General features: G+C 39.9%; 1 protein-coding gene across 2 annotated transcripts in view; it reads right to left on the bottom strand.

Annotated features, from left to right (window-relative positions):
• Nucleotides 1-653: 653 nt before the first annotated feature.
• The window catches only part of NMS (neuromedin S), a 55,358-nt gene continuing 38,204 nt past the window's right edge, over nt 654-17,807 (bottom strand). For both annotated transcript variants that reach the window (XM_072135848.1, XM_072135847.1), the window contains 7 exons: nt 12,236-12,295; nt 7,608-7,634; nt 7,493-7,540; nt 6,900-6,935; nt 5,457-5,498; nt 5,135-5,194; nt 654-2,817 (listed from right to left, as the gene is read on the bottom strand). In XM_072135848.1, coding sequence (XP_071991949.1) covers nt 5,156-5,194; nt 5,457-5,498; nt 6,900-6,935; nt 7,493-7,540; nt 7,608-7,634; nt 12,236-12,295 — 252 coding nt within the window. In that variant the 3' untranslated portion in view covers nt 654-2,817; nt 5,135-5,155. The remainder of the gene's footprint in view (nt 2,818-5,134; nt 5,195-5,456; nt 5,499-6,899; nt 6,936-7,492; nt 7,541-7,607; nt 7,635-12,235; nt 12,296-17,807) is intronic.

The following is a 17,807-nucleotide window of genomic DNA, read 5'->3' as shown; positions in this document are numbered from 1 at the left end:
TTCATATAACCCCTTGTCACAGGGATTGTCCGAGAGCTAAAAATACTGATATGTGGCTGAGAGGGGGCTGCTTTAAAAAAAAAATAAACATTTACTTACCCCCATGGTCCCTCCTGGTGTCCTGCACAGCCCTCTCATTTTACACACTACCCCCCTCCTCGCTTGTGCCAAGAGCAAAAAGATAAAGAACTTTTACTCACCTCATTGCTTCGTGTTGCTGGCGCCGACTGATGAGAAAGGATGCGCAGCCGCATGACGACGTCTTATTGCAGCTGTGCATCTAGGGTCAGAGTATCGCACTCAGAGTGTCAGCTTCAGTAAAAGTACTCAACTGAACTGCCCGTTTCCAGTCTCAACAAGTACTTTTGCAGTCACTGCCAGGTGCCTCCTATGGGTCGGAACAGAAGCCCCTGCCATAGTACCAGGTGTTGGGGCCCACTGGGGGATTCATCAGCCAACTGGTGGGCCAGTCTGTCTCTGACTGTGCCAAACACAATTTTGTCGGACACTGTATAATGAATGTGGCGCATGGTCGGACCGACTGTGCACTGTGTTGGTAATGGTGCAGCCGCAACACAAATTTGACACTTTATAATTACATATGCAAGTAGTTTGCACTGAAAAGAAAGTGCAAACTCAGACATAAAATTGGTACAGGGGCTTTAATAAATATGGGCCATTGTGCACAGTCTTCATAAATTTTCTCCATAGTGTTTATGATGGCAAAACCATTTACATGAATAATTGTGCAACATTTTGCCTTAAATACATACAACTATATTTTAAAACCTAGGTTGCAAATTAAAAGAAACCTACCAAAAGGATGAAGGATTGCCAACCAAGCACACTTACATGCTGGTGTGTACCCCCTTTGGAAGGATCTGCTCTTCTTTTAGCTACTAATGCCCTTGCCCTTTTACATAGTAAGGTTTTAAAAATCATGCAAATGAGCCTGAGAGATGGTAATTGAGCCTGGAGCCCCTTAGTTGTATTTTCATAATTTCTATGATTTTTAAGGTTTTTTTGTAACAACTGTGACAAAAGCTTAATGGAGAGCAGATCCTGCCGGAGGGGGCACACACCTGCATATAGGTGTGACTGGTTTACAATCCTTTAACCTGGTGGTAAAATTCCTTTACTATAGATTTTAGTTAAATACATAGTAACAATACAGCTGGATGGGGAACATAATTTTTCATATGCCTACAGTTGATAAGCTTCCTTATAAAAATGATAAATATTAAAATAATACATTTTGTGAAGAATAAAGTATATGACAAGTGATATCTCTAAACTACAAGTATTGTGTTCTTTTGTAATTGTAATTATTTGGGGTGTTATTTTATTTAATGTAATAATTCCTTAAAGGTAATCTACCATCTAACTTGTCTAAAGGATTTGACTATGAAAGAAAGTCCTCAAATCTTAATCCATGTGATATTAGTGATGTTAACATGATTAAGATAACTTTTAATTCACTTTGCAATTGTACTCACTTTTTTGGCTGTTTTTGCTCCTACCACTGTATTAGCTCCTGAATATAAAATTTAACAGTTTAGGGGTTCACAAGCTGAGTAGCCATCCTGATTTCTCTCTTCTATGCTTATACACATCCTGCTATCCACCTGTCGCTGTGTGCTGACAATGTGCTTATAGTATCATGGTACAGGTTTAAGCTACACTTTAATTTAGCTTCTTAAGTTTTTAACACATATAAAGGGTGAGATAGATCAGTTTCATGAGAGTTAAGATCCCTAATAACAAACAGTGTTCATGTGAGAGGAATCTGAGCAGACAGGAAGACCTGCCCAGCCATATTGCTGAGTTTATGGTTATATCCCATGCCAGCCAAAACACACAATAGCACTACTGATAGAGACATGTTAGAAAGATATCTGTTAAATGCTGTATTTTTGTTAATAACATTAAATTACGTATTATTTAATTTTAATATTATTTAATTTTTTTTTTTGTGGGAATACCCCATTAAATAATTCCTTAAAGGAAATGTACCAAAATCAAGCAGGGACACTTACTTATAGATCCAGGCAGTGTGACTGTGGTAAACTTTTTTTTTTTTGTTATCCATGGTGTCCGCCCTTCTAAAATTAACTTTTAAAATTATGCTAATAAGCCTGATTTTCTATAAGAGGCGTTACCAGAGCCCCTTTTTGCTTCTCCCTCTGCCCCCTCCGCTCTTCCCCCTCCCTATGCTTACTGTAATCTCATGTAAGCAGAGGAAGTTTTATCACAGTGGGAGGGTGGAAGTGCTTCTTGCACTCCGTAACAGCCTGTAAAACCAGTGCACAGAGGGGCTATGGTAACATCCCCCCACAACTTAGGCCATAGATAACAAATATAAGAGGATTACCACAGTCACAGTGCCTGGATCCAGAAGTAAGTGCCCCTGGTTTATCATGCTTGTTTTTGATGGTAGATTTCCTTTAATATAACATTGACACAAATGAACCCTTTTATAAGAAAACCTGTAACTTTGCCAAGCTATAAGTATTTCTCTACAAGTTCTCCATTCACAGAATACTGGCTGATATTATTGGTGCCACTGAACTGGTTAAGGTACCTGCGTGACAGATTTGCTGATTTCCGATACTCTAATATCTTTACATTAGTATTCTTTCTAAATTGATGCTGATAAAAAAACAACATTTACAAAGAATCAAGAGGACACAGTAAAATAAGAAAAACATGTATAAATGTATGGATATTAATACAAGTAACACAATGTTGGTGAAAAGGAATGTGCTTTCGAGGAGAAGGAAAAAATCTTCGGTCAATCCATGTAGGCCACCTGTGATTCTGTAACAGAAACAGTTTGATAATGTTATATAAATGTGTCTTGATTTCACTGACAATTATCAATTTTATATCAATTTGTGTAATGACACAAATAGGGTCCATCGGTTTGAGTTGAAGTTGAAACTGTATATTTTATAATTGTAGATCCAGACAAAATGTTTTTTTTTGCCCCAGTGACAATTGGAGTTTCAAACTTTTTGCTGTAATTGGACCAAGGATTATCAATAAAGCTTCATTACAGACACTTTACAGCTGATCACTGCAGCCTGGGACTGTAGTAAACCATCCAGAGACCTTCACCAGAGGTCACAGTGGGAAGAGGGGTCTGTCTTTAACTAGGAGTCGTCTGTAAGTCGGGTGTTGTTAAGTAGGGGACCATAACCAGTGTGTTGCTATTTTCCACAACCATTTTCCTTTTTACAGCAATCATGTTAAAAAAAATCTCACAATTTGAAAAACCAAAGGGAAAGTAATGAAAGTAGATGTTTGCTGATGTCATGACTGCAAAGACCCCCAAAATAATGGAGTCACATAACTCATATAGTGAACACTAAAAAATATATTAAAAAAATAATAATTCAATATACCAGCAGTCCCGACTGGAGAAGCTCTCTGGATGCCCCATGCAGCAATGATCAACTGTAAGAGGTTAATCCTTATGCCCATGACAAGGAAAAAAAAATGAAAATCTAGGGATAAAAAATGTTTGATTTTACATAAAAGAGGCACTGAGAGAAACAATATTTCATATGCTACCTTAGGGACTGCTGCTTTACAGGGTTCCCTTCAAAAACAATTCACATTTCTTGGTCAAAGTACCCACACTTCGGCTTATTTTTAGAGGAATGAAATGGCATTTTTATACATACTACTTTTGTATATAAGCAGTTCCTTGGTTTGTTCTTAAGTCAAAGTTATATAGAGGGTATAAAAGGTATATTTTTTGTAAGTGTAACTCCGAACAACATTTTGTTTATCCCTGTGACAATCATATTTTTTTATTTTTTTTGTTGTCATGGGAACAAGGATTAACAAAAAGAGCTTCATTGAAGACACCTTTGACACCTCCTACAATTTTCTGCCTGGGGCATCCAGAGAGCTTCTCCAGAGGTCACAGTGTAGAGAGAGGACCATTTGTAACTAGGAGTTGCCTGTAATTGTGTTCTTAAGTCGGGACTGCTGGTATATTGAAATTATTATTTTTTTAAATATTTTTTTTAGTGTTCACTGTATGAGTTAGGCTATATTCACACTGCTGTTGCCCGCCGTACTGTAGCACGGTGGGCACACAGCATAGGGATGCCCCACAGGGATGTATGGCGCACAGCGCCAAAATACGGGAAAAGATAGGACATGTCCCATCTTTTTCCTGGGTACGGAGCGGTACGGTGCTGCACGTGTGCTGCACCGTACCACTCTCGTAGGGTGTTGTGCGCCCATTGCCATCAATGGGGGACGTATATCGTCTGTATATACGTCGGCCGTATGTACGTCACCCTTGCCGCAGTGTGAATGTATTCGTATGTGACTCCATTATTTTGGGGTCTTTGTGGTCATGACATCAGCAAACATTTTTGTTTACTTTAATGTCTTTCCCTTTTTCTTTTCAAATTGTGATAATTTTTTTGATCACTTGATCATAATGTGAAAGTGCCAATGGTGGAGGAAAAGGAGGCCATTCTCTTTACTATTGAAATGCTGCTGTCTGCTTTGACAGTGGAATTCAAATAGTTAAACATCAGTGTTTTCTTATAGTCTTAAATTGACCAGGTTGTTAGAGAGGGCAGGGAAGAGTCTGACAGGGCTGCTGGGCTCTTGTAGTTACTGCATAGGGAACAGCTTATGTGCCTACAAGATCCCTGGACAAATGAAACATCTCATTACTACTTTGGATGTAGATTTATGTACAGGTTAACACATGATTGCAGTACAGGTGGTCCCCTACTTAAGAACACCCAACTTACAGACGACCCCTAGTTACAAACGGACCTCAGGATATTGGTAATTTACTGTACTTTAGCCCCAGGCTCCAATAGACAACTATAAGAGTTATCACAGGCGTCTGTAATGAAGCTTTATTGTTAATCCTGGTTCTTATGACAATCCGACATTTTTACAATCCAATTGACACAGAGACCAAAAAAAAATTGTCTGGGGTTACAATTATAAAATATACAGTTCCAACTTACGTACAAATTCAACTTAAGAACAAACCTACAGAACCTAGCTTGTATGTAACCAGCGGACTGCCTGTATAATACAATTCAAAGGTCTGTTTTTAGTCTAAACTTGCAGGTTCATCATTTTTCTGACATACCTTTCAGAATATATGGAAGTATTATTGTTCCTCTATGGAAACTTTTCTTCCATTTCTCGGCTATTGAAATACAAAAAAATAGAAAAGGAAAGAATTTGATTAGCAAGTGCAATATCATATACTGTATATGTATTGACATGGGCTTAAAAACTCTACAGTCACAAGACATGGTTTAGGGTCCTCCATTCTCAAGGTATCAGGGATCGGATTCCATTTATTGGACATATGTTATACTGTATCCGATAAGGTAAGCCTGGAGACTGTTCTTGTTTATCAGTAATGCAGTTCTATTTACATATTAACAATTATAACAGTAGCATACCCGAAAAAGGAAAAAAGGTCTTCCCATGGCACCAGAGCTATCCTGTAAAATATAAAATACATATTTCTTAGAAATATTAATTTACTACATGCATTAATATAGAAATATACACACAATGGGGGGCATTTATTAGGGCGTCTGCACCACAGCAGTTATTTCCCCCTTTCTGACACCTCTTTGCCAGGGCGGCATGGTCGGCAAAGGAGTGTGCCAGCGCCAGTGGTTCTTGTCCCCGCGTCTGCACACTTGCTGCAGCCAGCAAATTTCCATATGTGAAAATTCACCTTCTGCGTTTATTTGTACGCCAGGGAGGGTGTTATGTGTATTAATGGTCAACAGGGGGAACATAGGTACAGTGTTAGACAAGGAGCTCAATCATACTTCTACTAGTACTCACTCTGCACTGACCCTGCTTTCTCTTCCTGCTCTCCAAGTGTCTCAGCTAAATAGACTGCATCTATTTTTGCAGCATTAGCCCCACTACACATTTCCCCCATTAATATGTTCTGGGATCATCAGGAGAGATCATTAAGTATTCTTAATTTTGCAAAGAAAATAAAAAATGTGCATGTGCCGGTGTCCTGGTGGTTGGCGCTGGCAGCTGTAATAATAGCCACCAGCCGCAGCTAATATTCACTATTGTACTTTTGAGCAACCACACTTAGACTCTGCCCCACCTTTGTGGTAAGATTGGCCCATTGTGGCCTAGTTATTTTTTCCTTTTCAGTTTGGTTATGTAAGCTATAATTGATTTGAATAGACGAATACAACCCCTGCTTGGGGCATTCCCAAAGGTAAAGAGTTTCTGGTATATGTTTTCAGCTGACACCTTGGAAGGTCACTTTGGTTATTCCTATTTCTTTGTGGTTATGTTTTAGATTACTGTTTTGTTGGTTGGAATAGAAAAGGAACAGACTCTAGTCTTGTCCCTTAAATTGTGGACTCTATAATACCAGCAATTATGCTAATTCTAGTGATTCCTTGCTGCCGCCTATCCGTGATGTCAGAGGGAAGGACTGGAGCATGTGGGCTGGGAAAAAGATCCAGGAGCAGATTTGATTTCCTGACCCTGAGACTTTTAAGAGAGCCAGGTAAAATATGTTATATGATTATAGTGTACCTATACTACTCACAAATTGTCATGTTATGTGCGTGATGAAAAATGGGGGTTGTGGTGACAGGTTCCATTTAAGAACATATACAGATGGCAGTATATTGATCAGTATTTATAAGCCAAACCCAAAAGCATAACTTACTTCCTTTTGTCCTTTAGAAGAAGAAAAAAAAACCTGAGGAGCAGCATTATTGATTGTTATGTAGATTACATTATAATAAAAAAAAAATACTTATGATTCAGTCAAGAGTCAGATTTCTTTGTTAACCTTTGTCTATAATGATACATAATTTTTATTAACATTTAACAATCAGTAAATAAATACTTACCTTTTTTGTATACTCTTCTGTGGTTATGTGAGATTCCTGCAAAAAGGACAACAACGTACAACAATACCCTTCTTTTACTATAAATTATTTGTGGCCAATCTTTGTAATAAAAATTATTTGACAAAATTCAATACAGACATCAAGCTATAAAAACGTATGTTTCTGTCTATCTTTTTATCAGACACAGTGTTCTAGTTAGATCCATTTTTCACTGATCATTTATTTATACACTACAATTCACGAGTCTCACTGAATAAACAAATGCTAAGCTGATTCAAAATGGCCATAAAAAAAAAATTCACAACCAATTTTGACAACTGTGCAGGTAGCCTAAGTTTGTTCTAAAAATAATTAACTACAGAAGAAGGGAATATAAACCAAAGATTTACTAGGTTATATTGAAGTCCTACTCCTATACAAAGGGGTTATGCCAACAACCCCAAAAGAGAATAAAGTTAAATCTGATGGTACAATAGTACCCCATAGACCTCAACAGGTATAAAGCCATAGTATGATCCTGTTTTTTAATTTTTTTAAATTTTGTTGATAAATATCATTTTATATTTAGCTTGGGTTAGGTAGCTTGTACTTACCCCAGTTTTGTGGGTAGGATCTCGTGCTCTGGAGTAGTGAAACAAAAACTATAAAAATGGACAGTGTGAGAAACGGTGTATTATATAGTAAATAATGTGCTTTTTTAATACTTACTCTTTTATATATTTCTTGGTTATTCTCCTAAAATAAGAAATATATTCATCATAAAAATTATGTTCTCTTTATTGAAATTTATATCACATGTATACAAAACTTTATTGTAATTACAGTAACAATAGGTGAGCCAAAGTAAAAGGAAACACATGCTGTGGGGGCTGAGAGCAGAGGAGTGAGCAGCACACACAAGTCATGTGTTGTTTTTTGAAATTCATGCAAACCATAGCCAACACCCTGGGACTAAACAGAGGATTTTGCCATGAAGCCAGGTAAGTTAAAACTCAAAAAATTACATTGTATTTGCAAATGCACAAAAAAGGCAGAAAGGCATCTTTGCAATCCAGCTGTAATAGGCTTCTGTAACCTGACTATAGTGAAAATTAGGTCCCTGGTGACCTGTTCCTGGTAGATAGTTTTGCTTTAGAGTTAATTTGAACACTTCTATGAATGCTTCTGCATTTGAAAGCATTCTTACTTAACAGCATTTTCACCACATCTACCTGAAACATTTGCCCAGTACTCTATTTTAGACAAGAAAACATAAGGTTTAAAGAGGACCTGTCACCCAGAAATTCGGCACTAAGAGTGCTAAAACATACGCAGCAGTGTTACAATGATAGAGTTATCAGAAACCTCTGATAATGCTATCTTACAGCGCTGCGGAGTACAATAGAAACGGCGTATTCATGAGGGGGCACTGCCTCTTCTCTGGACGGCCCCGCTTGCTCCCCCGCTTTGAGAGGTTTCCGATAACGCTAGCAGTGTAACACTGCTGCGTTTGTTGTAGCACTAGGAGTTGCTTAATTTAGTAAGCAGCTCTTAGTGCTGAATTTCTGGGTTACAGGTCCTCTTTAAGCATACACTGTGGTGGCTAGCTCTCGATGCCGAAGTGGTGGTTTCAGAATCTTCCCTACCTCTTAGAACCATTGAAGTTTAAGTGACTGATGCTACAAAATTGGTCATTTTAATGTTTATTGTTGCATCTTCCTCCAACATTCCTTAAATGTCACAGCTAGCCCTAGGTGACATCTACCTGCCTTTCCCCTTGCATCTAAATAAAGTGTTACATTTCCAGCAATTCTCATACTCACTTTAGCAAAACAGCAAGCAATAACTGTGCGGTTATCATTTGATATTCCCCTTACCCTTTCCAGGTTAGATAGAGAGCGTGCATGTATTTTTTACAAATTATGCATTTTGCCTTTAGCTTATAGGCTGAGGGGAGGGGGCTCACTTCAAATGGTTGTACTATATCTCTTGATGCATGCTCTATTTAAGAGGAGAATGTCTTGTGCTCTATTTAAGTGGAGAATATCCCTTCTATATCATATCTGGGTTGTGTTTCTAAGTAACACAGAAACGAAGATATCCACTGTTAGGCCTCATGCACACGACCATATGGTCTTTTCTGTTCTGTATATATGGCTGTATTCTGGCCTTAAATAAGGAACGTATTGCAACCATATTTCAACGTATGGCACTGTATCTTTACCGTATCCATATAAAATACGGTGGGCTGGCTAATGAAGCCCCAAATTTGGTCACCTGACCCTACCAGATGCCATTTTGGCTTCACAGAGAGCGTGGTTAGGCATTGCTGTTTTCTGGCTGTGGTTTCTGCCATTTATTTACTCTTTCAATTGCATACAACCCTGGGGACAACCATCTCCTGGACTGAGTCCTGCTTAGATACCTCCAGAGGTACAACAGCCTGCGACATCATCCTGACAAGTTTCACAACTATGTCCGGATGACTATTGCCACATTTGGCCTCCGGTTTCAGGATATGAACATAAGCCGGTCCATCTCTCCAGAGGAAAGGCTCATCGTGAGACTGCGGTATGACTATCTTTTTTCTGCAGTTTTTTAATCAGGGTTCTTTCCATTGGGAATTTGTTTGCACTTCAGCACTAAGAGTTCCTGTTGGGTGTTTCCACCATTTCTCAGATTGTTCGATCGACCTGCAAAATGAAAGCTGCAGTGATGTCTGAGCCCACTGCTGAAGACTGGATCCAGATATCTGACGGTTTCCAGAACTCTGAGCAATTTCCAAATTTCGTAGGATGTGAAGAAGCTGCCTCACTCAGCGTCCTAATTTTTCAATTATAAGCATTATTTTTCCATGGTCCTGATGGCCTTGGCTGACACTGATTACAAGTTTGTAATTGTGGATACTGGGGTCTATGGAAGTTCTGCAGATGCAGCGGTCTTCAGGGATTCCAGAATGGGTGATCGGCTTTGCACTAGCCAGCTTGCCCTTCCAGAATCAAGATGTCTGCCTGGATCTTCTGGATCTCCTGCACCATTTGTTATCCTTAATGATTAAGGATGATTATGGTTTAGATGATCGGAGACACATTTTCAACACTGGCTCACCCCTGCAAGACTGTATGTGGAGTGCACATTTGGGATTCAAGTGTTGGGTTCTCCATAGCTTGATTCAGCCGGACAATGTGAAGTTGGTAGTGCAAGCCTGCGTTATCCTGCACAACTTTGTTCGGATCTACGACGATGCATCAGACAGTGAGCAGGAGGAATATCATCGTACAGAGTCTATCCCCCAGGTCCACACTCTCCAAGGATGACCTGGAATGGCTGGACTCTTTGTTCGAGAACAGTTTGCCTCCTAATTGGTTTCCTCAGAGGGTGCAGTTCCCTTGCAGATGGATGCTATTAGCAGAGGTTAAGGTTCTGGACTCCTATTATTTTGGTTAGTATGTTACTCGCAAGAGATGGTGCCCCATGACTTGAGTTGCAAGCTTAAATTTTCTTTGACACTTTTACTTTTATGTATGGTTAATGTATGAATGCAGAAAATGTATAATGCAGAAAAGCATACATGCATACATGGCATTAGCAACCATTTATGTAAAACAATAAATAAATAAATAAAAACACAAGAACAGTGTATAAGACTTAATAAATTTTACCATGTACTGTATCAGAACATATACACAGATATACATATTTACAAGTCAAAACATTCCAGTGAAAATGAACTGCTTGAGCCCTGACACAAGTCTGGGAAGGCTCAGTAGTTTTTTTCTTAAGACCTGCGGGACCCCAAAAATGGCTGCACGACAATTCATTTTATCTTTTTCAGGCACCTCCTTCAGACCTGGAACCAGGGACCGCAGATAGATGTCCTCTGGGGATTCTTGTTGACTATTCTGCAGTTCCTCCAGAATGCCATGGTCCTGAGGAGAGAACTGTCTGGAGCTTTAAGTTTTTGCCGGCCAGAACTTGTTGCAGTAGGTGTTGGTGATGATAGTTGCGGGAATGGTAGATGGCTGATCTCTCACCATTTCTTCCGACAACAAGACCCTAAGGTCAGTGACATAAGCAGCGTTGGTCTCTGACCGCCTGGTATCCTCCAGATTGTCACTTGTTCTGTAGGAAAAATATTAACACAGTACATAAGCACAACTACAGACTGCAATATAATATATTAAAGAAACTTATGCTCCCACATCCATTGTGTCATCCAAAAACTGCATGTAGCAGGAATATACAGGGTTTTTTTGTAGGTTGCCAGAGCCACTTTTAACTTTAAGGGACTTCTCCCGGCAATATTGGTCCCGTGCTGAGACCCATCTCTTACTTATGGAATCCACAAAAAAATGGAAAAAATAAATATAGTAAACACGCTACAAAAAAAAGGTGACAAGATGCGGCACATGGCTGCAGGTGACAAGGAGGCGGCACTTGGCTGCAAGAGACAAGGGTGCGGTACATGGCTGCAAGAGACAAGGATGCGGTACATGACTGCAGGGGAGAACGATGCGGCACCTGGCTGTAGAGGACATGAGTGCTGCACTGCTGGGATGAAGTACTCACCTCTTTAAACTTTTTGACTCCCCCTTGGCACCACTCATCGGGTAACAATTGTGATGTTATCTCCTCCCAGATACGTGCCTTGTAACTGGTAACAGCGTACTGGTCATTGCGCTTGTCCCAGATCAATGGTTGCTGCTGGACCAGAGCAATTAAACGCTCCATTTGAATGAAGGCCATTATGCAAACGATTTGCACCCTGCAAAATCTTTTGCAGAGAACCTAAGTTCTTCCCACAGGCCCAGGTCTCCATGGAAACTGAACGTATATATATTTACGGCAGCATAAGGCACACAACCATATGCAGTACGTATTTACCCCGTATTTTATATGTTCCCATTGACTTCTATGGGCCATAGAGAATGGAAATATGATGGAAAATAAGACATGCTCTATACGGTATGGTGGACAATAAGGCCGTGTACATGGATTGCCCATTGGAATGCATGGGGCCGTATGCCGGCCGTATATATGGCGATATAAATACAGATGTTTTAATACGTTCTCTACACTTTTGTGTGCATGTGGCCTTAAAGTTACAGTTTTCAGCAACAAGTGGATATGTCCTGTTCTGTATCTCCTAAAAACACAATCATATGATATATTATGGGGAGATTCTCCTTTTTAATGTGACACCAGAATAGTTTTGGCTCAAGAGATATAACCGTTTGATGTGGGCAACTGTCTTGAGGTCTATAAATTTGCAGCATGGGGTATGTGCAAATAGGACATTTATGGCAGTTGTGAAGGGGTTAAACCATGTTCATAAATCAGCCCCATTTCGTACTTACCTCATTAACTTTCATTCGGTTGTATATTGAACTACAAAGGTCAATGAGGAAATTTGCAATCTGAAAAAATGAATTATTGTTAACAGATCTTTTTTTACAGCAGTATAAAACAGCTGAGCCGGAACCAGACAGACATGGTGGTAACATTGTTTGTGAGGTTCTAAAGATATTAGGGTTTAATAATACAATCATGAGAGGAACATCATCTTTAAATTCTATGGTAAGGATGAAGGATCTTTTCAGGATTCAATGATCACTGGTTTTTCTCCCGTAGGTCCCCAATGAGAACCAGTGCGTGGCGTGTATAGTAAAATCTTTTTATTTACAACATCTATATAAAAACAATAAACTGGTGAGACGGGATTCTTCCTCAGTCGTGTAACGGATTCAAAATGCGTCTCGTTACCCACTAGTTTATTGTTTTTATATAGATGTTGTAAATAAAAACATTTTACTATACACGCCATGCGCCGGTTCTCATTGGGGACCTATGGGAGAAAAACCAGTGATCTTTGAATCCTGAAAAGATCCTTCATCTTTGCCTTTCCACTCAGTAACCTAACTGAGACAACCTCCCGGAGGCAGCGTATTGTGCCCACCGTATATATGACTTGATATGAGTTGTGCCATTTTGCACAATGCAATAAGGTGAGCATAAGCATACCTTTTTTTTCTCAGCCTATTTACCTGAGATAACTCACACATTGAGAGCCCCTGGCTCTCTTCTATTCTTTTTGTCTTTTCTTTAAATTTTATGGTTTAATATATCAGGACAAAAAATATCTAGTTCTAAGAAGATGTGAGCACAAAACCGATTAGATCTTGGCATGTTACCACGGCAGCCAATCAGCCTGTATATGGTACATATATAGTCTCTGGTAACACACTAGTAACAAAAACTGTTTTCAAAAGGGGTGTTCAGATAATGTTTTTGTGTTCCCATTTTGGTAACATATATCTGTAGAAGATTTGTTGCATACATGATCCCACATGACATGAATGCAGACAATCAGTGGCCTTAATGGTCACAGGAGAGAAATCCATTCTCTCCTGTGACTGCTTAGTCCACAGACTGGCCACATTAGACCACCTCTGGAATGGAGTTTTGCTGTGAGAACCGAAAAAACCCCATTCAATCACAGTAAAAATTCTTATTTCTCTTGGAAATCCTACAAAACAAGTAAAAATAGTACTTGCAGCTACTAACACTGTAAGAAGAGGGCTCATGGGGTGAGCTCCCATCATACAGAGGTGGGGTTTACTCCAAATTGCAGCAAAATCCCGATGCTAATACCCGCAATTGGAGAGTATTAAACCTTTGATCGCCACTGGGAGTGGCGATGTCAACAAAGATGGTGTCGCCCATCAGACCTGTGGCTGCATGGCCACTAGCACATTGTAATGATTCCTATGTAAAAACACTATATATTGCAATACATTAGTATTGCCGTATATGGTAGGAACGATCAGACCATCTAGGGCAGTGGTGGCGAACCTATGGCACGGGTGCCAGAAGTGGCACTCGGAGCCCTTTCTGTGGGCACCCAGGTCTTTACCCCAGAGTTTGCCAGATAGGACTCAAGGCTTCTTCCTGCGGTCCAAGACAGCCCAGGACGTGCCATGCTCAGCGCTTTTTTAAAGAGATGGATTGTCATTGGAGCTCCTGCTCTGGGTCCCCTGATTCCTCCTCTTCAGGGGAACCTGGAGGGAAGCTACAATTCAAATTTCTCCATAATCTTTCTATAGTATTGGTGAACTCAGGAGGCCAATACGATTAAAACCAGTGATACAGCAGGGATCAGTAAGTTACTGCTTAAATTGTCATGTTGGCACTTTGCAACATATAAGAGGGTTTTGGTTGTAGTTTGGGCACTCTGTCTCCAATAGGTTCGCCATCACTGATCTAGGGTAAAAAAAAACCCTTAATGGTCTAAAAAATACTAAAAAAAAAAAGTAAAAAAAATTAAAAATTCAATTCACCCCCCTTTCACTAGAACGGACATAAAACTAAACAAACAGTAAAAATCAGTAAATTAGGTAATGCCGTGTCCCAAAATGCCCAATAAATCAAAATATAAAAGCTTTTATTCCCAGCAATGAACCCCATAACGGAAAATAGGTCCCAAATGTCTGAAACTCCACTTTTACACAATTTTTTCATCACATAAAAATGTAAAGTAAAGCAGCATTTTTAGGGTATTTAATAAGCAAAAGTATTGGTAGCCTCTTTCTAAACGAGTGTAGTGGGGGGGTGGTCAGATGCCTAAGCAGGGAACCACCTGTATTTGCTTTTAAAAATAAGCTTACACCATTATTCACATGGGCAATAAGATGGGATACGAGCACGCTCGTAGCCAGGAACGGCCAGCTCCCTCGATCCCAGCAGCTGATTTCTGCTGAAAAAATGGACCTCTGAAGCCCCAGAGGCCTCAGGCAAGGTACTTCTGCATCTTGACACATGGTGCCCTCCCCCTCTTCACTACAGCAGCGGGGCCATCTCTGACTCCCAGCATGGAGCTGTTGGCGCCTGCACAAGGACAGCAATCTCTCCCAGGCCTTCCTGTCTCAGTCTGAGACCAGCAGCCATTCTCCTCAGCAGGCCTGATCCCAAAGAAGGCTTCTCCATCTGCCTTAACATTCCCAGCAAGAATGAGCCCTCCACATGCTCTCGGTGTACAGTTCTCTTCTTTCCCACTGCCCTCAAGCCTGCCCTCTCCTCAGCGCTCAGCTAGATCAACAGATCTCTCCTAATCCCCTCCTTCTCCTGGTCCCACTGGTCCCACTATCACCTCCTCTGGAGCTGTGGGCTGAATGCCCTGCATAGACTCTAGACAACTACATAGGGAACCCTCTCTGTCCCCCTCACCTCTGGCTCCTGCAAATCCCACAAGTCCCTCCAGCCCTCCACTGATGGTCATGGAAACTGACCAACCTGGCCATATACACCACTGCCTTCAGGCTTCCTCACAAGCTCCCCTGGACTCTCAAAGGCTGCTGCTTAATATATCAAAACTTGCTAGTTGCAATTACTAGAGGGAGCGACCACGGCAAATTTCACATATCCAGTCAGTCTTCCTCTCTCAGGAATGGTTAAATACACGTCGCTCCTTACAAACGAAGGGTTAAAGTTTGGTACCCAAGCTACGGAACCACCCCAAGTCATACTTATAGAACAAATGTCAGGCACTCAATATAAATTTTCATGCAATCTTCTTTTTAAAGTAGTTTTTCACATAGGTTGTTTAACCCAGTCCAATAAATAACGCAGTCTGCCCCACGATGCCCCCTCCTGCGCCATCTTTCGAGGGGCACCGATCATTCCTATGGTAGCCCTGTGGTCCGATCAGGACCCCATGCTGTCCGCAGGCAGGGCCAATAAGATGGCGCCTATGATGTCAACTTAAAGGCACAGTGCCAGTAAATAATCCAGTACAGAATTGATGCTTTTCTACTCATAAATTTTCAACAATAGGGGATACCAAACCAAAAATGGTAACACTGGAAAAAGCATCTCATCCCGCAAAAAAAATGCTGTCACATGTCCCCAATAACGAAAAAGCTTAAATTTTATAGCCTACAAAAGGGGCCAACGAGGAAACGAAAATCCTGGCAGCTGCAGGGCGCTCCTTCCCTTCTGCGCCTCGCTGTGCGCCCATAAAACAAGTCTGAGTCTCTGTACTCAGGAGAAAGTGCATAACAAATTGTAAGATGGGTTTTCATCTTTTGGAAATATGTAAATTTTAGGGCTGAATAAATGTGTAACCGACAAAATTTGACCATTCTAAATTTCACCTCCATTTTGATTTAATTACTATGAAGATCTCAAGGGGTTAACAATCTTCATAAAAGCTGTTTCTGATAGTTTGAGGGGTGCAGATTTGAAAATGGGTTAATATATAGGGTTTTTTTAAAAATGTTAAATATTAAAAATTTTATTCAAAACAGTAATTATCCCCAAAATAGTCAATTCTGAAAATACAGAAAACCGATATTCGATTTGTAAGCCACGTGACATCACAATAAATTATCCAAACATTTCAAAAATTATGAAAACGTAAAGTAGACATATGGGAAATGTTATTCAGAAACTTATTTAGGTGGTACATCTGTCTGCCTAAAAGTGTGATGATTTCAAAACTCCTTTGCACAGTGTTGCACTAGCATTAGTTCTATGTTTAACCAGATTTATGAAGAGGAGTATATAGTCCTGTGAGACTTTTTAGTAGTGAAAAGTCTCAAAAACCCTCAATGCGACTACTTTAAGACTTTTTTTTTTACGCCAGAAAAGCCCAGGAAAACCAATGATAAATAACCCCTATTGTCTCTATCCTGAAGACAAGCATATGAATGAGATGTAACCTGTTTCTGTATCATACTACCTATGACAGTGGTGGCGGAGGTGGCACTCAGTGGTGGTGGGTGCCAGAGGTCACCATCACCAAAGAGGACGCAATGTATCTTCATGCAGTCCCAGACAGCCCAGGACTTAAGAGCAACAGTGCAGCCTGAGACTACAGGAGGAATGGCATGGTGTGGGCAGATCTGGATTATCATTGTAACTCCGGTACCAGGCCCGAAAATTCTTCCTATTCAGGAGAATGAATTTGTCACTCCTTCTTTATACTGTATTGGTGTTCTCAGGATACTGATACAATTAAAAGTTATTACAGAGATGGGAGGAAGAAGTTACTGCTTAAATTGCCATGCTGGTACTTTGCGATAAATAAACAGGTTTTGGTTATAGCTTAGGCACTCGGTCTCTAAAAGGTTCGCCATCACTGACCTATGAGATGCAAGATGTCATTTTTCCATGTCTCCTTTCAATATGACTAAATGGGCTACTCTATATTGTGAACAGTCAGTTACACATTAGATAGTATTTTCTTGATGCACATTAACATGACTTTGAATTTTTGACATACATTACATTACTTTGAATCAACATTACGATTATCATGATTCACTCGTATTGTAATTTTCTATATGTGAATTATTGTAATATTGAATGTGTGTTGCTCATCACAGTCTTGGGTAGACCCCTGGATTCTTCAATCAAGATGGAGGTAGTGTATAGGGCCCTCTGCCCAAAATCCAGCCATTCATGGGATATTATCTGCTATGTCACAAATTTTGAGTTCAAGGAGGAGATTATGAACATTTATACTGCTTAAATCTGTGTACCTGCCAAGCGGGGGATTGACCTCATTGAGCTAGTTCACAAACCAAATTAGAGGCTCTTCTTCTGATCTTTTATTTAGAGTAGTCCTGCAATCGTTTAAACAGACATTTTATGTTTCAAACCTTAAACCACTTTCGATTACAAGGATCCTTGTAATGTGGTTTCTATTAAGTATGTCATTATCCATTTGTAAAACCATTTAGTATTACCTTAGGCAGTAAAGTAGGTTATATTGATTAACTTTGTAGGACAATTATTGTCTTATGTGTAACCAGGTTAAGTCCGAAATGAATAAATCACTGATAATGGGTGATTTAAATGTTAAATCTATTATAACACAGAACTAATAATACTGTTTCTTAACGGGATTATCCAGCATTACAAAATCATTGC

Source organism: Engystomops pustulosus, chromosome 2, assembly GCF_040894005.1.
Source record: "Engystomops pustulosus chromosome 2, aEngPut4.maternal, whole genome shotgun sequence".
NCBI classification, from domain to species: Eukaryota; Metazoa; Chordata; class Amphibia; order Anura; family Leptodactylidae; genus Engystomops; species Engystomops pustulosus.
The sequence above is the reverse complement of the archived record's forward strand: the minus strand, read 5'-3'. Positions and strand labels throughout refer to the sequence as shown.